This window comes from Hemitrygon akajei, chromosome 4, assembly GCF_048418815.1.
Source record: "Hemitrygon akajei chromosome 4, sHemAka1.3, whole genome shotgun sequence".
In the NCBI taxonomy this organism is placed as follows: domain Eukaryota; kingdom Metazoa; phylum Chordata; class Chondrichthyes; order Myliobatiformes; family Dasyatidae; genus Hemitrygon; species Hemitrygon akajei.
Genome location: NC_133127.1, coordinates 38,501,600 through 38,526,186, shown reverse-complemented (window position 1 = coordinate 38,526,186; position 24,587 = coordinate 38,501,600). Strand labels below are relative to the sequence as shown.

Sequence of the window (24,587 nt, the reverse complement as noted above, 5' to 3'; positions counted from 1 at the left end):
GTTGACTTCTCTACTGCTTACATAATAACTGGCTTTTTTTGAAAATTAACTTTAAACTTCCTTGTAGTATTAACAAAATAAATGATTAATTTCTTTGTTGCTATTGGTAGATAGATATACAAGTGTTGCTGCGGTTTCAATCTCCTGCAAGCTGTGTTCTGTCAAGGTCAAAGGAAATTAGGTCAACAGAACAATCTCCTTTGAACTAATATCAACCTATAGCACAACTTTGCCTTCACAGACAGACAGACATACTTTATTGATCCTGAGGGAAATTGAGTTTCGTTACAGCCGCGCCAACCAAGAATAGTGTAGAAATATAGCAATATAAAACCATAAATAATTAAATAATAATAAGTTAATCATGCCAAGTGGAAATAAGTCCAGGACCAGCCTATTGGCTCAGGGTGTCTGTCACTCCAAGGGAGGAGTTGTAAAGTTTGATGGCCACAGGCAGGAATGACTTCCTATGACGCTCAGTGTTACATCTCGGTGGAACGAGTCTCTGGCTGAATGTACTCCTGTGCCTAACCAGTACATTACGGAGTGGATAGGAGACATTGTCCAAGATGGCATGCAACTTGGACAGCATCCTCTTTTCAGACACCACTGTCAGAGAGTCCAGTTCCACTCCCACAACATCACTGGCCTTACGAATGAGTTTGTTGATTCTGTTGGTGTCTGCTATCCTCAGTCTGCTGCCCCAGCACACAACAGCAAACATGATAGCACTGGCCACCACAGCCTCGTAGAACATCCTCAGCATCATCTGGCAGATGTTAAAGGACCTCAGTCTCTTCAGGAAATAGAGACGGCTCTGACCCTTCTTGTAGACAACCTCAGTGTTCTTTGACCAGTCCGGTTTATTGTCAATTCGTATCCCCAGGTATTTGTAATCCTCCACCATGTCCACACTGACCCCTTGGATGGAAAGGGGGTCACCGGTGCCTTAGCCCTCCTCAGGTCCACCACCAGCTCCTTAGTCTTTTTCACATTAAGCTGCAGATGATTCTGCTCGCTCCATGTGACAAAGTTTCCCACCGTAGCCCTGTACTCAGCCTCATCTCCCTTGCTGATGCATCCAACTATGGCAGAGTCATCAGAAAACTTCTGAAGATGGCAAGACTCTGTGTTGTAGCTGAAGTCCGAGGTGTAGATGGTGAAGAGAAAGGGAGACAGGACAGTCCCCTGTGGAGCCCCAGTGCTGCTGACCACTCTGTCTGACACACAGTGATTCACATTCACATTCTACAATCTTTCCTCACCTCAAAACCATATCTTTCTTCTTAAATCGACAAGGGATTTTGTCTTCAGTATATTGTTCTTTCTAACCTATTCAATATCTCTTTCTTAATATACAAAGATTACTTTCTAATTTACTCCTAGCTTGGTTATAACCCATAATTCTGGTCTCCATGTTACAGCAGTAATGTAGAAGCACAGCAGAATGTGCAAGTCTGTAGAATGTAGAATGGCTTTTTAGAACAGCTTGTTGTTGAGCCCACTAGGGTATCGGCTGTGCTGGATTGGATGTTGTGCAATGATCCAGAGGAGAAAAGAGAGTTTAAGGTTAAGAAACCCTTAGAGAACAGTGATCACAATATGATCAAGTTCACTTTGAAATTTGGGAAGGAGAAACTAAAATCCAGTGTGTTGGTATTTCAGTTGAATAAAGGAAATTACAAAGGCATGAGAGGGCAACTGGCCAAGGTTGACTGGAACGGGACACCAGCAGAACAGACAGCAGAGCAGCAATGGCTGGAATTTCTGCAAAATATGAGAGAAGTGTAATACAGATATATTCCAAATAAGAAGAAATTTTCGAATAGAAGGACACTACCATGGCTGACAAGTGAAGTCAGAGCCAAAGTAAAAGTAAAAGAGAGGGAATTAAAGGAAGCCGAAGCTAGTGGGAAGATAGAGGATTGGGAAGCTTTTAAAAACTTGCAGAAGAAAACTGAGTAGGTGTTTAGGAAGGAAAAGATGAATTATGAAAGGAATCTGGCGACTAATATCAAAGAAGATACTAAAAGCTTTTTTAAGTATATAAAGGGTAAAAGAGAGTGGAGGGTAGATATAGGACCAATAGAAAATGATGCTGGAGATATTGTAATGAGAGACACAGAGATGACAGATGAAGATATCTGTAGTATACTGGACATTCAAGAGTGTCAGGGAAGTGAAGTATGTACAGTGAAAATTATGACTGAGAAGGTGCTCAGGGAGTTTAATGGTCTGAGGGTGAGTAAATCTCCCGGACCTGACGGAATGCAACCTCAGGTTCTGAAGGAAGTAGCTGGAGAGACTGTATTAACAATGATCTTTCAAGAATTGATAGATTCTGGCATTGTACCGGGTTACTGGAAAATTGCAAATGTCACTCTGTCATTTAAGAAGGGTGGGATGCAGCAGAAAAGAAACTATAGACTTGTTAGCCTGACATCAGTGGTTGGGAAGTTGTTGGAATCGAATGTTAGGGATGAGATTACAGAGTACCTGGAGACACATGACAAGATAGGCCAAAGATAGCATGGTTTCCTGAAAGTAAAATCCTGCCTAACAAACATACTGTAATTTTTTGAGGAAATTACAAGCAGGGTAGACAAAGGAGATGCTGTAGGTGTACTTGGATTTTCAGAAGGCCTTTGACAAGGTGCTACACATGAGGCTGCTTAGCAAGATAAGAGCCCATGGAATTACAGGGAAGTTTCTAGCCTGAGTGGAGCATTGGCTGATCGGCAGAAAACAGAGAGTGGGAATAAAGGGATCCTATTCTGGCTGGCTGCGGGTTACCAGTGGAGTTCCACAGGGGCCAGTGTTAGGACCACTGCCTTTTACGATATATGTCAATGATGTGGACTATGGGATTAATGGATTTGTGGCTAAATTTGTCGATGATACAAAGATAGGTGGAGGAGGGGGTAGTGTTGAGGAAACAGAGAGCCTGCAGAGAGACTTAGATCGTTTAGGTGAATGGGCAAAGAAGTGGCAAATGAAATACAATGTTGGAAGGTGTATGGTCATGTACTTTGGTAGAAGAAATAAACGGGCAGACTATTATTTAAATGGGGAGAGAATTCAAACTGCAGAGATGCAAAGGGACTTGGGAGTCCTTGTACAGGATACCCTAAAGGTTAACCTCCAGGCTGAGTTGGTGGTGAAGAAGGCAAATGTAATGTTAGCAATCATTTCTAGACGTATAGAATATTAGAGCAGGGATGTGATGCTGAGGCTCTATAAGGCACTAGTGAGACCACACTTGGAGTATTGTGTGCAGTGTTGGGCTCCTTATTTTAGAAAAGATATACTGACATTGGAGAGGGTTCAGGGAGGATTCACAAGAATGATTCCAGGAATGGAAGGGTTACCATATGAGGAACATCTGGAGAATTCAAGAGAATGAGTGGGGATCTCATACAAACATTCTGAATGATAAAAGGGCTGAACAGATCAGATAATGCAAAGTTATTTCCCACGGTAGGGGATCCTAGGAGTCTAGGGCACGACTTCAGGATTGAAGGACGTCCATTTAGAACATAGATGTGGAGAATTTAGTCAGGGGGTGGTAAATCTGTGGAATTTGTTGCCACAAGAGATTGTGGAGGCCAAGTCACTGGGTGTATTTAAGGCAGAGATAGATAGGTTCTTGATTAGCCAGAGTATCAAAGGGTATGGGGTGAAAGCAGGGGAGTGGGGATGACTGGAAGAATTGGATCAGTACATGATTGAATGGTGGAGCAGCCTCGATAGGCAGAATGGCCTACTTCTGCTCCTATATCTTATGGTTTTATGGTCTTCAATGTAGCTTAGTGGATAGAGCTTTTAGCTTGAGAGGGAGACAGATGGAAAGTTCTGCACTTAGATCTGTGTACCCCCTCCAATTCTGCCTGCGCTCATTTCTTTTTTCCCACCACTGAGAGCCCTGCTGACAGCTGCCAGCTCAGTACGAACAATACAGCACAGTTACAGCCCTTCAGCCCAGCCCGGCTAGTCCCAATTAATGACATTTGGCTCATATCCCTCCAAACCCCACACCTCCAAGCAGTTAACCAAGTGCTTCTTAAATGTTGTTATTGTACTGGCCTCAGGCACCTCCACTGTCAGCTCATGCTCTTTTCTTGTATACCATCCTCTGGATGAAAAAGCTGCCCTTACTTCCTTTCTAAGCTTCTCCACTCACACTAAATCTATGCTCCCTCATTTAGGACTCGCCTAACGTGGGAGGAAAAAAAACTGCTCCTATCCACCTTATCTATGTTTTTCATAGTTTCAAATACTTATGCAAGGTTGCTCCTCATTCTCCTGTTCCAAGGGGTAAAGCCCTAGCCTGGCCAGCCTCTCTCAACAACTCAGACACTCTAGTCCAGGCAACATCTTTGTGAAACTTGTCTGCACTCTTTCCAGTTTAACCATGTCTTTTCAATACCAGGGTGGCCAAAACTGTACACAATAGTCCAAGTGCAACCCCATCAATTAAGGAACTGTAAAGGTAAAAGACCCCCAAAAAGTAGTAAAGATGTGGTCTACAAATTACAACAGGAAATAGAAAATGTATGCCAAAAGGACAGTGTTACAACAGTCATGGGGGATTTAAATACGTAGGCAGATCGGGAAAATCTGGTTGGTGCTGGATCCACCCTGAGGAGGAATTTCTAGAATGCTTATGAGACAGATTTTTAGACCAGATTGTGGTTAAGGGGTCAGCTATTCTGGATTGGGTGTGGTGCAATGAACCAGAATAGATTAGAGAGCTTCAGGTAAAAGAACCTTTAGAGACAAGAGATCATAATATGATCAAATTCACTCTGAAATTTGAGAAGGAAAATCTAAAGTCAGAGGTATCACTATTACAGTGGAGTGAAGGGAATTACATAGGCATGAGGGAGGAGTTGGCCAAAATTGATTAGAAAAGAACACTGGTAGGGATGATGGCAGAGCAGCAATGGCTGAACTTTCTGGAAGCAATGTCTCTGACCGGGTGCCTGACATCCTGGTACGAGAGGGAAAGCTACCAGAAGTCGTGATACATGTTGGGACCAATGACATAGGCAGGAAGAGGGATGAGGTCCTGAAGTGTGAGTTTCGGGAACTAGGCAGAAGGCTGAGGAACAGGACCTCAAGGGTGGCGTTCTCAGGATTGCTGCCAGTACTACGTGATAGTGATGGTAAGAATTGGAGGAGATGGCAGTTGAATGCGTGGCTGAGGAGTTGGTGCAGGGGGCAGGGTTTTACATTTTTTGGACCATTGGGATCTCTTCTGGGGAAGTGGAACCTGTACAGATTGAATGGGTTGCACCTGAACTCGAGGGGGAGCAATATCCTTGCAGGTAGGTTTGCTAGCATGGTTCGGGAGGGTTTAAACTAATTTGCAAGGGGGATGGGACCCGGAGCGATAGAGCAGTGAAAGAAGTGCATGGAGTAAAGCCAGATCTAACATATAGAGAGGCTTTGAGGAAAGAGCAGCAGAATAAAGGGTGTAAAGATAGAAGGGCTAAAGTGTGTGTACTTCAATGCAAGAAGCATCAGGAACAAAGGTGATGAACTGAGAGCTTGGATACATACATGGAATTATGATGTAGTGGCCATTATGGAGACTTGGCTGGCACCAGGGCAGGAATGGATTCTCAATATTCCTGGATTTCAGTGCTTTAAAAGGGATGGGGTGGGGGGGGGGGGAAGGGGAGGAGGGGTGGCATTACTGGTCAGGGATACTATTACAGCTGCAGAAAGGGAGGGTAATGTAGCAGGATCCTCTTTTGAGTCAGTATGGGTGGAAGTCAGGAACAGGAAAGGAGCAGTTACTCTACTGGGGGTATTCTATAGGCCCCCTGGTAGCAGCAGAGATACCGAGGAGCAGATTGGGAGGCAGATTTTGGAAAGGTGCAAAAATAACAGGGCTGTTATCATGGGTGACTTTAACTTCCCTAATATTGATTGGCACTTGATTAGTTCCAAAGGTTTAGATGGGGCAGAGTTGGTTAAGTGTGTCCAGGATGGATTCCTGTCACAGTATGTTGACAGGCCGACTAGGGGGAATGCCATACTAGATCTAGTATTAGGTAACGAACCGGGTCAGGTCACAGATCTGTTAGTGGGTGAGCATCTGGGGGACAGTGATCACCGCTCCCTGACCTTTAGCATTATTATGGAAAAGGGTAGAATCAGAGAGGACAGGAAAATTTTTAATTGAGGAAGGGCAAATTATGAGGCTATAAGGCTAGAACTTGCGGGTGTGAACTGGGATGATGTTTTTGCAGGGAAATGTACTATGGACATGTGGTCAATGTTTAGGGATCTCTTGCAGGATGTTAGGGATAAATTTGCCCGGTGAGGAAAATAAAGAATGGTAGGGTGAAGGAACCATGGGTGACAAATGAAGTGGAAAATCTAGTCAGGTGGAAGAAGGCAGCATACATGAGGTTTAAGAAGCAAGGATCAGATGGGTCTATTGAGGAATATAGGGTAGCAAGAAAGGAGCTTAAGAAGGGGCTGAGAAGAGCAAGAAGGGGGCATGAGAAGGCCTTGGTGAGTAGGGTAAAGGAAAACCCCAAGGTATTCTTCAATTATGTGAAGAACAAAAGGATAACAGGATGATAGGACCGATTAGAGATAAAAGTGGGAAGATGTGCCTGGAGGCTGTGGAAGTGAGCGAGGTCCTCAATGAATATTTCTCTTCAGTATTCACCACTGAGAGGGAACTTGATGACGGTGAGGACAATATGAGTGAGGTTGATGTTCTGGAGCATGTTGATATTAAGGGAGAGGAGGTGTTGGAGTTGTTAAAATACATTAGGACGGATAAGTCCCCAGGGCCTGATGGAATATTCCCCAGGCTGCTCCACGAGGCAAGGGAAGAGATTGCTGAGCCTCTGGCTAAGATCTTTATATCCTCGTTGTCCACGGGAATGGTACCGGAAGATTGGAGGGAGGCGAATGTTGTCCCCTTGTTCAAAAAAGGTAGTAGGGATAGTCCAAGTAATTGTAGACCAGTGAGCCTTATGTCTGTGGTGGGAAAGCTGTTGGAAAAGATTCTTAGAGATAGGATCTATGGGCATTTAGAGAATCATGGTCTGATCAGGGACAGTCAGCATGGCTTTGTGAAGAGCAGATTGTGCCTAACAAGCCTGATAGAGTTCTTTGAGGAGGTGACCAGGCATATAGATGAGGGTAGTGCAGTGGATGTGATCTACATGGATTTTAGTAAGGCATTTGACAAGGTTCCACACGGCAGGCTTATTCAGAAAGTCAGAAGGCATGGGATTCAGGGAAGTTTGGCCAGGTGAATTCAGAATTGGCTTGCCTGCAGAAGGCAGAGGGTCGTGGTGGAGGGAGTACATTCAGATTGGACGGTTGTGACTAGTGGTGTCCCACAAGGATCTGTTCTGGGACCTCTACTTTTTGTGATTTTTATTAACGACCTGGATGTGGGGGTAGAAGGGTGGGTTGGCAAGTTTGCAGACGACACAAAGGTTGGTGGTGTTGTAGACAGTGTAGAGGATTGTCGAAGATTGCAGAGAGACATTGATAGGATGCAGAAGTGGGCTGAGAAGTGGCAGATGGAGTTCAACCCAGAGAAGTGTGAGGTGGTACACTTTGGAAGGACAAACTCCAAGGTAGAGTACAAAGTAAATGGCAGGATACTTGGTAGTGTGGAGGAGCAGAGGGATCTGGGGGGTACATGTCCACAGATCCCTGAAAGTTGCCTCACAGGTAGATAGGGTAGTTAAGAAAGCTTATGGGGTGTTAGCTTTCATAAATCGAGGGATAGAGTTATAAAACTCTAGTTAGGCCACACTTGGAGTACTGTGTCCAGTTCTGGTTGCCTCAGTATAGGAAGGATGTGGAAGCATTGGAAAGGGCACAGAGGAGATTTACCAGGATGCTGCCTGGTTTAGAGAGTATGGATTATGATCAGAGATTAAGGGAGCTAGGGCATTACTCTTTGGAGAGAAGGAGGATGAGAGGAGACATAATAAAGGTGTACAAGATATTAAGAGGAATAGACAGAGTGGACAGCCAGCGCCTCTTCCCCAGGGCAACCACTGCTCAGTACAAGAGGACATGGCTTTAAGGTAAAGGGAGAGAAGTTCAAGGGGGATATTAGAGGAAGGTTTTTCACTCGGAGAGTGGTTGGTACATGGAATGCACTGCCTGAGTCAGTGGTGGAGGCAGATACACTAATGAAATTTAAGAGATTACTAGACAGGTATATGGAGGAATTTAAGGTGGGGTGTTATATGGGAGGCAGGGTTTGAGGGTTGACAAAACATTGTGGGCCAAAGGGCCTGTAATGTGCTGTACTATTCAATGTTCTATGTAAATTGGAACACACAGGATAAATACATCCCGAAAAGGAAGGTGAATTCTAAAAGCAAGATGACACAACCATGGCTAACAAGAGAAATCAAAGCCAACATAAAAGCCAAAAGACAGCATATAATAGAGCAAAAATTAATGGAAAGTTAGAGGATGGGGAAGCTTTTAAAAATCAACAAAAGGCAACTAAAAAGTCATTAAGAAGGAAAAGATGGAATATGAAGGTAAGCTAGCCAATAATACTAAATACAAAATTTTGTTCAGATACATAAAGTGTAAAAGAGAGGTGAGAGTGGATATTGGACCACAGGAAAATTATGCTGGGGTGGTAGTAATGCAGACAAGGAAATGGCGGTCAAACTGAATAAGCATATTGCATCAGTCCTCACTGTGGAAGACATTAGCAGTATGGTGGAAGTTCCAGGTGTTGGGGCAGAACTGTGTGAAGTTGCCATTATTAGGGAAAATGTTTTTGGGAAACTGAAGGGTCTGAAGGTAGATAAATCACCAGGACCTGATGATGAATGCCCTGGGGTTCTGAAAGAGGCGAGCAAAGAGATTGTAGAGGCACTAGTAATGATCTTACAAGAATCGATAGATTCTGGACTACTTCTGAAAGACTGGAAAATTGCAAATGTCTCTTTACTCTTCAAGAATGTAGAGAGGCAGAAGCAAAGAAATTAGAAGCCAGTTTGACCTCATTGGTTGGGGGTACTTGGAGGCACATGATAAAATAGGCTGTAGACAGCATGGTGCATGCACTTTGGTAGAAAAAATAAAAGTTTCTAAACAGGGAGGAAATACACAAATCTAAGGCGCAAAGGGACTTGGGAGTCCTCATGCAGGATTCCCTAAAGGTTATCTTGGTGGTTGAGTCGGTGGTAAGGAAGGCAAATGCAAAGTTAGTATTCATTTCGAGAGGACTAGAATATAAAAAGAAGGATATAATGCTGAGGCTTTAAAAGGCATTGATAAAGTCTCAATTGGGGTATTGTGGGTAATTTTGGGCACCAAATCTATGAAAGGAAGTGCTGACATTGGAGAGGATTCAAAGAAGGTTTCACGAAAATGATTCCAGGAATGAAAAGCTTATCATATGAAAAGCGTTTGATGGCTCTGGGTCTGTACTCACTGGAATTTAGAAGGGAGGGGGGATCTATTGAAACCTATGGAAGTTGAAAGGCCTAGATAGAGTGGCAGTGGAGAGAGTATTTCCTATAGTTGTGGAGTCTCTGACCAGATGGTGCAACCTTAGAATAGAGGGACGTCCATTTAAAATGGAGAAGAGGGAGAATTACTTTAGCCAGAGGGTAGTGAATCTGTGGAATTTCTTGCCACATGTGGCTGTGGAGGCCAGGTCATTGGGTGTATCTAAAGCAGAGGTTGATAGGTTCTTGAGAATCAGTTATGATGAAATGCCAGAACAGATTGTGCTCCTATGACTTACTGTCTTATAGTCCAAATACACCATGGTGCAATTTGGTGTTGGACTTCCTCACTAACTGACCTCAGATAGTCAGGATGCACAAAAGTTCCTCCCTACCCATCATCCTCAACGCTGGTGCCCCTCAGGGCAGTGTGCTGAGCCCACTGCTGTACACTCTGCTCACACAAGAATGCACTGCCAAGTGCCAGAGTAATCAGATTGTCAAGTGAGTTGATGTCACAGCAGCAGAGGGGCTCATCACCAGTAACAATGAGACAGCCTACCGAGAGGAGGTGGAGAACCTTGAGGCCTGTTGACAGGCAAATGACCTCTTCCTCGATGTCAGCAAGATGAAGGAGGTAGTTACCTTGCACCACTCACATCTTCCTTTAAATTTGTGCTACCGCGGTGGAATAACAGTTTCAAACTCCTGGAGTGCACATTACATACCACCTCTCATGGTGCCAGAACGATTCTCCCCGGTCAGGAAGGCTCACCAACACCTCTACTGTCTGAGGAGGCTGAAGGGAACTGGACTTTGCACGTCCATGCCCACATCATTCTACAGATGCACAGTAGAGAGCATCCTAACATGCTGCATGATACAGAATGTGCACCACGATGAACAGGAAGGCCCTACAAGCAATGCATCTCTGGCATCAACCTACACACCATCAGTGACGTATATACAGAAAGGTGCTGGAAAAGGGGCTAGTAGTATCGTGAGGATCCCACCCACCCTGCTCATGGACTGCTTGTCCCACGCCCATCCATATAACATTCACATCAGAACCTCTAGACTCAAAATAGTTACTTTCCCCAAGCAGTAAGGCTGATCGACACCTCCGCCAACTAACCCACCCCTCCACATCCTCAATCGTCACTACTTTTCATTTCTGCCAGTAATGTTATGTGCATTCAAGTGCCTAACATCACTCTATGGACATATTAATCAATGTATGTATGTATATGAGTTATCTTATGTATTTACTGTATATTTATTGTGTTCATTATTCTTTACCTTTTGTATTTTTTCTGTGCTGCGTTGGATCTAGAGCAACAATTATTCCAGGAAATGACATTAATCAATCTTGAATCTTGAATGTTTTGTAAAGGGGGAAAATTGGGAAGCTGAAAATCTGAACGGAAAATTAAGATTTTTAAAATGTTTAATTCTGTTACATTCATCCGAACTATTTTAGGTCGTCTTTAAAGGAGAGGAAGGTATTGATCAAAGAGGACTTTCACAGGAGTTCTTCTCTGTTATTACCAAGGAGTTATACAATCAACCAATGATTTTCAAACAATATGAAGAATCCAGACTTCTTTGGTTCCCGGAATGGGTAGGTGTCATGAAGTACTCCCTCAGTACTGCTGAGTTTGCTCAGTGGTACCCCTCTGACAGTGCCACACTCGTCCTGTCCCTCCAACAGCGCCCTAGGAGGGATCTGGAGAAACATGAGGGGAATGAGAAGGTACTGGGAAGAAATAAAGTGAGTAATATGGGATATGAGTGAGGGAGATATCAATATCAAAGTAGGTGCATTGTCAAACTATGTATATATCACCATATACTACAGGGAGATTAAGCTTCTTGCAGCCATTTACAGAAAAATAAAGAAATACTATAGAATTTATGAAAAGCTATACAATCAAAGACCAACAAACAATCAATATGCAACAGGAAATAAAATCGCGCAAATAATAAATCAATCAATCAATCAATAAATCAATAATACAGAGCTCATTACTGGTAGAGGTCTTGAAAGTTAGTCTGTAGGTTGTGGAATCAGTTCAATGTTCAGGTGAGTGAAATTGTCCACCCTGATTCAGGAGTCTGATGGTTGTGGAGTAACATCTGTTCCTTAACCTGGTGGTGTGGGGCCTAAGACTCATGTACTTCCTGCCCAATGGCAGTAGTAAGGAGTGAGCATGGCCTGGATGGTGGGTGACCTTGATGATGGCCTTTCTTGTGCCAATGCTTCTTGTAGATGGAGTACAAACTGAAGTCTGTCTTTATTAAACAATTCCAAATAATTTAGTGCTACCTGTTTTTATAAACTAGGCTTGCATCCCCTGGAATAAATAGGATTAATTGATTGATTGAAGCATTTTGATGTAACCAGTGAACGGTCAGAGTGAAATCATTACCCCAGGTAGGGCAGAGTAAGAATAAACTTAACAAAAGATCAGTCCAAATAGGAGAGATTATGGAAAGCGGTGCTCTTAAGTTACAATAAATGGCCTGTAACAGAAAATCAGGGTTATCCTACAGAATGTCTCTCATGGTATAGAAAGATTTATATACTGAGAACCTTGGTTCCCTCTGTCATAACAGCCTGGATTTTAATTGCACTCTCCATTCCCACACCAACATGTCTATCCACAGCCTCCTCTACTGTCAAATTGATGTGAGACACAGATTAGAGGAACACTACCTCATATTTCACCTTGTTAGTCTCTAACCTGATGGCACGAGCTTCAAGTTCTCAATTTCTGGTAACCTCTCACCAATGTTTTTTTTTCCTTGTCCCACCAACCTCTCACACATTCTCTTTCCTGTCCTCCACCCTCTCAATCTTCTCATCACCCACTTGGTCCTCCCTGTGGTTCCTCTCCTTTCCTCCCTCCATTGATCCGTGGTCCATTGTCCTGAACTATCATCTCCTTCAGCCCATTGTCACTTCCACCTGTCACCTCTCTGTCTCTCACTTCATTCCCATTTTCCCAGCCTCCTTTCACTTGCCTATCATCCCCTTCCCAGCTGGATCCACCTATCATCTGCCAGCTCTTGCTCTGCTCCTTCCCCCCACCTCTTTATACTGGCTATCTCCTCTCTTTCTTTCCATTATTGATGAAGGGTCTCAAACTGAAACATGCACTGTCCATTTCCCTCCTTAGATCTTGCCTGATCTGTTGAGTTCCTCCAGCATTCTGTGTGTTGCAAAAGATACCCTGTTTACCTTAAATATTCTTTGGTATTATTTTTAGTTTAGCAATTAAATACCTCGTGTGTTGCTGAAGCTCTCTCTTCAATTCTCTTACATGTTTTAGCTGTTCATTATTAATATTCAGTTGTTCATCAGTGTAGCTTTTGTATATTTACTAATTTAAGAACCATTCAGAAATCTTGAGCGAAAGGTTTCAGAGCTGGCCAAACCGAGGCCTTGCTCTGATCAATCAAAGGCAGTTGTGAGCCGTTGGAAACCCTAACTAGGTAAGCATGAAATTAGTTCAGAAGGCAACAGCTCAGAAGTTACAAGCTGATTTTAACCTGAGATCAGTGAACAAGGAGGGTGTAGATGATAATGGAACCAAGGCATGCAGTTAGATCATCAGCTTTGAATAAAGGATTGCCCTTTCCATTTCCCATATGGCTGATGGTATTGTTGACTTAAGGCTTCACATGGAAGATTTATGATACCACCTTCAATACACAGGACCCAAAAATCAAGGATGCCTTCTGGCTACTGGGAATTCTCTGCTGGCTCGCTCTGTACCATGGCTTTGTGGCAGACTTCCACTTCCCATTGGCCCTGTACAAGAAACTGCTCCACGAGCAGCCAACTCTCGATGACCTGAAGGAACTCTCACCAACACTAGGCCGGTAAGTGAACCATAGATGGAAGGCATAAGGGACTGCAGTGGCTGGGATCTGGAAAAACTCTGTGGGTCAGGTGGAGGCTGGTCAACGTTTCAGTTTGAGACCCTGAATGAGAATGTAGGGGGGTGATGGCTGGTATAAAAAGGTGAAAGGGAAGGGTGAGGTGGGAACTGGTAAGTGATAGTCAGAATCAGTTTAGCAGGGAGACGATGGACGGATGGAACCAGCTGGAGGAGAAGAGAGTAGAGGTAAAGAGGCTGGAGGAGATAGATTGAGACGCAAGAGGTTGCAAATGCTGGAATCTGAGGAGAATGATAAGTAAAGAGATTGCTAATTAGAACTAGATAAGGGAGGAGTCGTGAGTAGATGGAACCAGTCGGGGAGGAGCTAGAAGAACAGGTAGATAGAGCATGTGGGTAGTAGGCAGAGGGAACCAGGTGAGATGGGAATGAGAGTGGGTTACAGGGAAAGGGGAGGTGGGAGTGGCTATTTGGAAAAAACAGCTGAGGAAGCCTGGTACAGAAGAGAGGGGAAGGAACATGAGGGGTGTGGGTTACTTGAATTTGGAAAATTTAGTGCTCATAATTTTGGGTTGTAGACTACTGGGATGGAATATGAGGCTTCGTTTTTCAGATTTGTGTTTGGCCTCATCTTGGCAGTGGAGAAGGCCAAGGACGGGCAGATCAGTGTGGGCATAGGGAGGAGTGTTAAAATAGTTTGCAACTGGGAGCTCAGGATAGTCATTACAGACAGAATGTAGACTATTATACAAAATGGTCAACCTAGCCTACACTTGACCGTATCAATATAGAGCAGGGGTTCCCACACTGGGGTCTATGGTCCCCTTACTTAATGGTATTGGCCCATGGCATAAAAAAAGGTTGGGAGCCCCAGATATAGAGGAAAACAGCTAAGGGAACCAAATGAAGTGAATGAGTTTAAAGGAGGTACATGTGAACCTCTCCCTCTCCTGGAGGAGCTGTTTAAGCCCCTGGATGTTGGTGTAGGTGGGGGTGTGGAAGTGTTTGACCTTCTACACTTGCAGGGAAAAGTGCCAGGAGATGGGCGATGAGAATGGGGATTACCGAACCAGAGAGTCACAGAGAGAATGGTCCCTGTGGAAAACAGATAGTGTTGTGAAGAGAAAATGTACTGGGTGGTGAGATTCCATTGTAACTTAGTAGATAATGTGTTGAACGTTAGGGTGAAAGATACGAACCAAAGGAACTCTTGCTGTTTTGTTCAAAGTTCAAAGCAAGTTTATTATCAATGTACACATATGTCACCATATACAACCCTGAGATTCATTTTCTTGCAGGGATACTCAATGAAGCCATAATAGAATTATAATTATAATAGAATTAATGAAAGACCACACTAATGTGCAAAAAAACAACAAACTATGCAAGTATGAAAAGAAATAAATAATAATAATAATAATAATAGTAGTAGCAATAAATAAGCAATAAATATAAAGAACATGAGATGAAGAGTCCCTGAAAGTAAGTCCATACGTTGTGGGAACAGCTCAATAATGGGGCAAGTTAAGTTGAGTGAAGCTAATCTTTTTTCAGAAGCCTGATGGCTGAGGGGTAATAACTGTTCCTGAACATGGTGGTGTGAGTACTGAGGCTCCTGTACCACCTTCCTTATGGAAAAAGTGAGAAGAGAGCATGTCCTGGGTGGTGGGGGTCCTGGTGATGGATGCTACCTTCCTGTGACAGTGCTTCATGTAGATGTGTTCAGTGGTGGTGATGGCTTTACCCTTAATGGACAGGGTTGTATCCACTACATTTGTAGGATTTTTCGTTCAAGGTCATTGGTGTTTCCATACCAGGTTGTAATGCAGCCAGTCAGTATACCCTCCACTACACATTTATAGAATTTAGTCAAAGTTTTAGATGTCAAGCTGAACGTAGCAAACCTATGAGGAAGTAGAGGTGCTGCTGTGCTTTCTTCATGATTGCACATGTGCTGGGCCGAGGACAGGCCCGCCAAAATAACAACACAGAGGAATATAAAGTTCCTGACCTGCTCTACCTCTGATCCTCTGATGAGGACTACTCTGGTTTTCTCTTGCTGACATTGAGTAAGAGGTTGTTGTTGTGGCACCACATAGCCAAATTTTCAATCTCCCTCCTATATGCTGATCCTTCACCACCTTTGATTTGGTCTACAACAGTGGTGGCGTTAGTGAACTTGAATATGACATTGGAGCTGTGTTTAGCCACACAGTCATAAGTGTAAAGTGAGTATAGAAGGGAACTAAGCAGACAGCCTTGTGGTGCTGATGGAGATAATGGAGAAGATATTGTGGCCAATCTGCATTGACTGGGGTCAGCAAGTGAAGAAATTGAGGATCTAATTGCACAAGGAGGTATTGAGACCAAGGTCTTGAAATGTATTGATTAGTTTTGAGGGGATGATGGTAATGAATGCCAAGCTGTAGTCAATAAAGAACATCTTTATGTATGTTCAGATGTTCCAGAGTTGAGTGAAGAGCTCAACTCAATGGTATCTGGGATCTGCTGTTGACCTGTGGCTCCAGTAGGCTAATTGGAGCAGATCCAAGTTGCTTCCAAGGCAGGAGTTGATATGTTTCATCATCCACCTTACAAAACACTTCATCACTGTGGATGTAAGGGCTACTGCATGATAGTCATCGAGGCAAGTTACCATGTTCTTCTTAGGCCTGCTTGAAGTGGGTGAGTGAGTACCTCAGGCTGCCAAAGTGAGGGGTTAAAGATCTCTGTGAACACACCAGTCAGTTGATCAGCACAGCTCTTTAGTGCTTGGCCAGTCTGGGCCAGATGCTTTCCATGGGTTCACCCTCCTGAAGCCTGCTTGCAAGTCAGCCTCAGAGACTGAAATCACAGGATCATCTGGGGCTGTGGGAGTTCCTTCACACTTTGCCAATCAAAGTGAGTGTAGAAGGCATTGAGCTCATCTGGAAGCGAAGCCCTCTTGTCACCTATGTCGCTTGATTTAACTTTATGAGAGGTGATAGTATTCAAACCTTGCCACAATTGTGGAGCATCTTTCGTTGATTCAGGCTTAATCTGGAATTGCCACTTTGCCCACGAGATGGCTTTCTGAAGATCGTACAGACTTGAATACCTCTGACCTGGCCCTCAGCAGATTGTGGATCTCATGGTTCATCCAGGGCTTCTGGTTGAGGAAGACACTGAATGATTTTGTGGGGACACACTCATCTACAAGTGTTATAATAAACTCTGTGACAACTATGGTGTGTTCATTCAGATCCACAGATGAGTCCTTGAACATGGCCCGGTCCACTGACTTGAAGCAATTCTATAGCTGCTCCTCTGCCTCTCTTGACCACCTCTTTGTAGTCCTAATCTCTGGAGCCTTGCTCTTTGGCCTCTGCCTGTGTGTAGAGAGAAGGACAGCCAAGTGATCAGGTTTCCTGAAATGTGGTCTGAACATGAAACAGTAGGCATTTATTATCTTGGTACAATGGATACTGTGAAGAGATCTTTGGTGCTACAGGTTATATGCTGATGGTAATTGAGCAGGGTTTTCTTCAAGCTAGCCTGGTTGAAGTTCCCGACTATGATTTGAAATGCATCAGGATGGACTGTTTCTTGTTTGGCAACAGTATCATGCAGTATCTCAAGTGTATGATTATAGCCGCCCACTGGTGGTATGTAAACTGCAGACAAGATTACGGAGGAAAACTCCCTAGCTAAATAAAACGGACGGCTTTTGACCACTAAGTGTTCAAGATTGGGGGAACATGAGTTCAACAAAACAGCCACATCAAAGCACCACCGAGAGTTCATCATGAAATGCACACCTCCAGCTTTTGCTTTTTCCTGATCGGTGGTTCAGTCCATCCTTTGAATTGAGAAGCCTACGGGTCTGATCACCGTATCTGGTCTGCTGGGATTAAGCCACGTCTCATTCAATCATAGAACACAACAATCTCTCATTTCTCTCTGATAACAGTAATCTTGCCTTCAAGGTGCTCCGTTTTGTTCTCCAGCTACTACACATTTGCTAACAAAATGCTGGGTGGAACAGTCCTCATCCCTCTGGGGCAAGGGGAGGGTAAGAACAGAAATGGCAAAAAAGTGACTGGGGTCAATCAGCCAAGGTAGATGGGAAGCCATGTGAACCTCAGATGTTTCATTAACTCCTGTAGTGGGGTGACTGAGAGCCATTGAGGTGATTAACTCCAGTTTGTAGATCATTATTGTTCCTCTCTGCACCTTGTGGTGCACTGGGCAGCAACCCTGCATTTGTCTATTTTTTATGAGGCCAAGTTACTAGCTGGATGCTCAACCCAACACAGATGGAAAGCATACAAGGAGCTGCCCTTGCACAAATAAAGATCCCCTTTATTTGTCACATGTACATAGATTGAAACGTACCATGAAATGTATCAAATCAGATCAGCGAGGATTATGTTGGACAGACGGCAAGTCCTGCCACACTTCTGGTGTCAACATACCGTGGCCACAACTTACCAGATAGAGAAGTGGATACTTTATTGATCCCAAAGGAAATTACAGTGTCCCAGTAGCATTACAAGTGCACAGATATACAAATATGCAAATATTAGAAGAGTAGTAAGAAAGAATAAAAAATAAGTTACCTCAAGCAGTCTTACGGGATGGGGGGGGGGGGGTCATCACTTCCCCAGCTATAGGTTGACTCATCATAGAGCCTAATGGCTGAGGGTGCTAACCCTAACCATACGTCTTTGAAGCTAAAGCATCCACAGGAAACCCACACAGTCATGGGGAGAACATAGAAACTCCTTACAGATAGTGATGGGAATCGAACTTTGATTAGTGATTACTGGAGCTGTAGTAGCTCGCACTAACCGCTATGCTACTGTGCTACCCTGATGGAGGCTTTCATTTGGCTTAGTTGTCCTTGTAGTCCTTGGAGTTTAACAAATTTCTACCTCTAGACTTTAGAATCCTTCAATTTTAAATCCACAAGAAGATGACCAACATTGCAGCTCATTTGCTGACTGCTGTTCTCTGGTATCATTGCCATAGTTGCATTAACTAGAGGCTATTTATATTCTACAGCCAGCCGGTGGTGTAGTGGCATCTAAACTGGACTTTGGGACAAGGTTCGCATCTGGCTGACTCCTTACACGCTTTTCATCCGTGCTGGGCTGAATGTCAAGCTAGCAACTCGGCCTCATAAAACAGACAAACGCTAGAGAAATGGCAAGGTTTCTGCCCGATATGCTAGTGAGGTGCGGGAGGATATTATTATTATTATTATTTATATTCTACAATAGACTTGTTGACCAGGTGGACACATCATTCTTTCACGGGTCAGCTGGCTTATTACTGGCAACATGGAAATTGAATGTTCCCAGAATTCTGAGTGGCAGGGAGTTGTTCAATATATTCATACTCCATCAGTTTCATGGTTTTAAAGCTGAAAGCAAGAGCCTTCCTCTATGGTGATCGTCCTTGTGGTTGGTATTATTATTTTTGTCACATGTACCAAGATACAGCGAAAAACTTTTGTTTGCGTCCCATCCAGATAGATCATTCCATACACGACTGCATCAAGAAAACAGAATGCAGGATATGGTGTTACAGTCACAGAGAAAGGGAAGTGCAGGCAGATGAATAAGGTCCAAAAGCCATGATGAGGTAGATTGTGAGATCAAGAACTCATCTTTTTGCATGTGAAAGGTTCATTCCAGAGTCTGATAATAGTGGGTGAGAAGCAATCCTTAAACCTGATGGTAAGTGCTTTCAGCATAACCCTGAGAGGAAGACTTCTGTGTAAAGTATCAGCGGGCCCCTCTGCCTGAGGTAAAAGAATGAAGGAAAACGATCATCTGAAATTTCTGCACGTAGAGAGAAAGTGCAGTTCAAGTCAACATATAAAGTGCAAGAGCCCTGGTGGTAGACTGGAAGACCAAGAGTTCATCTTTACCATAAGTGAGGTCCATTCAAGTCTTATAATACTTTGCTTTCAGTCTTTGTACCTCCTGCCTGACAGGAGAGAGGAGAAGAGATAATAACCATGGTGGAGCATCGAAGTTGGGCCTAATGAAGATATCTGTGACTTATAAGCACGTTTGTTTCAATGGTGTTTCCGACAGCAGTTGGTCAATAACTTACCTCCAATTTTCTCTTCAGAAATCTTCAGGAACTTCTCAATTATGAAGATGATGACATTGAGGAAGTATTTGGCCTAAATTTCACGGTAGGTTACACTTGCATTTTGTTAAAGTCTTGTTCTGATTTTTGCCCTCCTTCTCTAAGCCAAGGCCCTATTAAACAAGCACCAGCTAATTTGGTGTTCAGCTGTTTTGGATATTAATGCTGGGGTGTCATTGTGCTTGAGCGGAGAGATGTGAGCAACTGTACAGTGTTCCAGAGTCTAAGCCACACCCTTCCCAACTCCATGATCACAGCCAGCTGTATTGTTAACCCCTGGAGTACTTCTACAAGCCCCTATTCCCAACCACTGAATTGCAGACAGTTCTTTATTCCCATTGATACATTTTTATTAATCATCAACAGAAGCACTGAAAGGATACATTTTTCTTGCCGGTTTTGCTGGTTGTGTCCAAAGGTTAATCTTTAGTTCCTGGGATTTTTGGAGCAACCCGGAGTTTTGGCCTCTGAATACTTCTCTTGAAAACACTCTGCCTCACTGTGCATGGGTTGGACTTTGATCCAACGGCTCCCATGTCTGATTGCCTCGGCTATTTTATGGATTTCTGGATGGGCAGAGCAGTGGTGTGGCAGTAGAGCTACTGTCTCACGGCTCCAGAGACTCTGGTTCAGTCCTGACTTCCAGTGTTGTCTTTATGTGGAGTTTGCACATTCCTGCTGTGACTGTGTGGGTTTCCTCCCACATCCCAAAGGTATGAGGTTGGCAGGTTAATTGGTCACTATTAACTTGCCTCTTGAGTGCAGATGGGTAGTAGGAGAATCTTGCAGATATCGATGGGCATCATGGAAAATCAATTGCAGGGAAATGGAGTTAATGTGAGAGCTAGCATACATGCAATGGACTGATTGGTCTTTGTTATAAAAATGTAATATAGAGAGGTCTGATGTACGTCTCCAAAAAACTTAATTTAGGCTGCAACACTTTCCATATATTAATGCTTCTATGTATTAATGCACTGTTTTACAATTAGATACTGGAATCTGGAGCATTACACAAAATGCTGGAGGAACTCATTGGAACAGGCAGTATATACACAGAGAAATAGACAGTTAACATTCAGAAATGAAATTCTTCATCCAGTCTGGATGAACAATCTCTACCCAAAATGTCGACAGTCCATTTCACTCTGTAGATTCTACCTACTTTTCTACCACAAAGTGTGTGGTTATGTCCCAAGGACAAGAGGGAGAGACACTGAAGTTCACTGACTTTTAATAAGAACTGTGAAGGGTAAAGGAAGAGCAATAAATGCTGGGCTATCAGACCTGTTAACTAAAGCTCTCAAACTGAAAGCTCATGCCAACACTGTAGCTAGGAAGCAACAACTTATTTCTAAATAAATACTGCTGCTTTACAGCCTCAATCAAAATGGTAGTCTTTGTTCCCAGAACAAGGGTGAAGGTTAGCAGGAGCATAAATGTTGCTGTGCTTTTGGCCAATTTTTGTCAAGACTGGGATGAGAGGAAGGGAGTTAAACACCACCACAATGAACACTAATCGACTGGAACGTGCATACTCACAAGTGTGGTTGCCTAGCACGTTCTGAGGCCCACCTGCGAGGGTTCGCAACTGTCACGGCAGAGTCTGTGGTTCTCATAATACAAGCTGCTGTGTGTTAAGACATAATTACTTTCTTGGGAGATTAGGAGGTTTGGCTTGTCACCGAACACGCTAACAAACTCTTCTGTGGTAATCATTTTGTCTGGGTCCACCACAGTCTGATACAGCAAGTCAAAAGCACATGAAGCGGCAGAGAGTAGTGGACTCTACCCAGTACATCACAGACACGTTCCTCCCCACCATCGGTTGAAGGCACAGTCTTAAAAAGGCAACATCCATCATCAGAGATCCCCACCATCCGGGCTATGCTTGGATGGAGTAGAGAAGCCTGGGGTGCCCTGCCACCAGGTTCGAAAACAGCTACTTCCCTTCAACATGGATATCATTGCTTTTGTTCTTCCATGTAAAAATTGATTGTAATATATGTTTTCCTTCTGAGTGCTGCTAAAATGACGCCATGTGTCTGTTATGCTGCTGCAAGTAAGTTTTTCATTGCACCTGTACACACATGTACTTGTGCATATGACAATAAACTGAAATTTGAACTTTGAAGAGTTTATCCCCAACCTCAGAGGTCCCTTTTAAATCTTTTGGCTCTCATAATAAAGCTATGCTCCATAATTTTTGGTTCCCTTTCCCTGTAACAAAGACCTTGTGCAATCACTGTTTCTATGCCCCCTCATGATTTTACACACCTCTATAAAGTCACCCCTCAGTTTCCTATACTCCAAAAATTAAAGTCCTAGCCTGCCCCCTCCTTTCTCTATAACTCAGGTCCTCAAATCCTGACGTTTTTGTAGCTCTTCTTTGAACGCCTTCCTTCTTAATGACATCTTTCCTGTAAACCCAAAATATGCATGATATTCCAGTGTTCTTGAAGTGTTGCAGCCCTTCTGGTGAAGGTATTCTCATGGTGATATTATGCAGGGGGAGAGGGGGTGCAATTTCCATTCAGTATTTATACCTGATGACCATGAGGGACAGCCAGATTTGTCAAGTCAGAGAGCTGTGCAGTTTCACTGGATATACTGCCTTTGATTCCCCTGGGGTAAAGGTGATGGGTTTGAGAGGTGCTGGACGAGTAGCTGCGACCGCAGTGTATTTTGTAGATGGTGCACACAGCAGCCACTGTGCGCAGTGGTGCCGGGGCTGAACGTTGAGGATGGTGGAGGGGAAGCCAGTTGAGCACATTGCTCTACCTTGATAGCATACTCATTGGGAATTGTTGGTAAGTGGACAGCCAGAGCCTTTTCCCCAGGGCAGAAATTGGCTAATATGAGGGGGCATAGTTTTAAGATGATTAGATGAGAGTATAGGTGGAGTCAGAGGTAAGTTTTTTTTTTACACACAGTGGTAGGTGTGTGGAACACACTGCCAGGGGTAGGAGTAGAGGCAGATACATTAGGGACATTTAAGAGACTGTTTGATAGGCACATGGATGAAAGAAAATCTGAGGGCTATGTGGCAGGGAAGGCTAGATTGATCTCAGAGTAGGTTCAAAAGTCAGCATAACATCATGGCCAAAAGGTCAGTAGTATGGAGGACTATTCCGTGTTCTGTGTATCCCATTGTGTCCCTGCAGCACACAATCTCTGGAGGTTGTGGATATCTGGGGGTGAGTCACTGCAGGAGAGCCAGCATCTGAGTTGCTCTTATGGCCTTACTATCTATGTGGCTGGTCCAACAGAGTTTCTGGTCAACATTGACCTGTTGTTGTTGGGGCACTCAGAGTTGGTAATGCTTTCGAACATCAAAGATATCTGATTAGGTCCTCCCAGTGGAAAAGGTTATTGCCTGGCCTTTGTATGGTGCATATGTAACTTAACAGTTACCAACCTCTGCCTCAATGTTGTCCAGGATTTGCTGCAGGCAGGCATGTGCTGTTTCATAAGCTGAAGAGCGGCAGTCTCTCTGAGAGTGTTTGAACTAAAGGGAATATGGTTGATGGTGTCAGATGACCGTTAATGATTACATTGCTGGTTGTGATCTACAGAAAGGTGTAAATATCAATGTCATCCATGTTAACCAAACCAGGATCACATTGAATTAATGTCTCTGCGAAAATATGGATTCAAAGTCAGTCGATTTTATTGTCATGTGCACAAGTGTGAGTATGCACACATGCAATGAAATGCTTACTTGCTAGAGCATCACAGGCACATGGCATCATATAAGCAGCATTCGCAAGAAACAACAAATTAAACATAAATGCAATTTTTATCAGAAAGATCCCATCTAATACAAAAAGAAAACAAGTCCATTATAATGCAAAGTGGTCATAGTGTTGATACGCAGTATCTTGCTAGTGATTAGCGTTGTGCAGGTTGGCTCAAGAACCAAACGGTTGAAGAGAAGTTGGGACTTCAGGTTCTGTACTTTCTTCCTGGTGGTAACTGTGAGAAGATGGCATTGCTAGATGGTGGGGATCTTTAATGAACTGGAGTGAATAATTCACTCACCTGAACTCTGCACTGATTCCACCAACTTTGGACTTACTTTCAAGGACTCTACAACTCATGTTCTTAATATTATTTTATTTATTTGTTTGTATATTATTTATTTTATTTGCATTGTTTATCTTCTTTTGCACATTGGTTGTCAGATACTTGTGTGTAGTTTTTCATTGCTCCATTATTTTTCTTTATTCTACTGTGAATGTCTGCAAGAAAATGAATGTCAAGGTAACATATGCATACTTTGACAATAAATTTACTTTGAGCTCTAAACATTGAACTTTAATCTTGAATATTGCCTTCTTGAGGCAGCATCTCCTGTGGACAGTATCAATTGTGAGGAGGGATGTACCTGTGTTGTGTCAGATTGAGTCCATCACTCTCTGCAGCTTCTTACCTCTCTGAATATTGAAATTGTGAACCAAACAGTGATGCCATCAGTCAGGATACTTTCAACAGCACAAAATACACATTTATTAAGTGTTTGATTAATTAAATTGCTTGCTATTATTTTCAAAACACACAAAGAAAAATTTGTTAGCAGCTTCTGTTTCTTCTTATGAATTTGTCCTTTAGGTAGGAACGGAGATGGCTGATGGATCAATAATCGAACGTGAACTTATTCCCAATGGTAGAAACATTATGGTACGGAGCCAAAACAGGTAATTCCTCCCTTCATTATAAATAACAAAGAATTGCATTTGTATAGCACCGCAGGACACATCAGAGACTTGAGCACAAAACATTGGCTGATTTTACAGAGCAGGACGGAGACAGCTGTTTACTGGGCTGGTTCCTCTTTCAGATGACACACTAAACCAAGACCCCGTTTGGACTCCAGGGGGCACCATCTCCAGTATCCTAGCAACAACGACTCTTCGGTTCACATAAATATATTCAAGTTCGAGTTTATTGTCATTCAACTGTACACATGTATACAGCCAAATGAGACAATGGTCCTCCGAACCAAGGTGCACAAAACAGTACTGTACATATAACTCACCCACATGACACATAAAGTTATATTAGCACAAATAAATTAAGA

At 43.3% G+C, this 24,587-nt stretch overlaps 1 protein-coding gene across 2 annotated transcripts in view; it reads left to right on the top strand.

The window, feature by feature from the left end:
- Window positions 1-24,587, top strand: part of dapp1 (dual adaptor of phosphotyrosine and 3-phosphoinositides) — a 149,456-nt gene that overhangs the window by 1,269 nt on the left and 123,600 nt on the right. Inside the window, exons 2-5 of one of the 2 annotated variants that reach the window (XM_073042391.1) lie at window positions 10,945-11,085; window positions 13,183-13,349; window positions 19,487-19,557; window positions 24,123-24,204. In XM_073042391.1, coding sequence (XP_072898492.1) covers window positions 10,945-11,085; window positions 13,183-13,349; window positions 19,487-19,557; window positions 24,123-24,204 — 461 coding nt within the window. Of the gene's footprint in view, window positions 1-10,944; window positions 11,086-13,182; window positions 13,350-19,486; window positions 19,558-20,124; window positions 20,221-24,118; window positions 24,205-24,587 lie in introns of those variants that run through there. The other variant, XM_073042392.1, reaches the window with a different exon arrangement.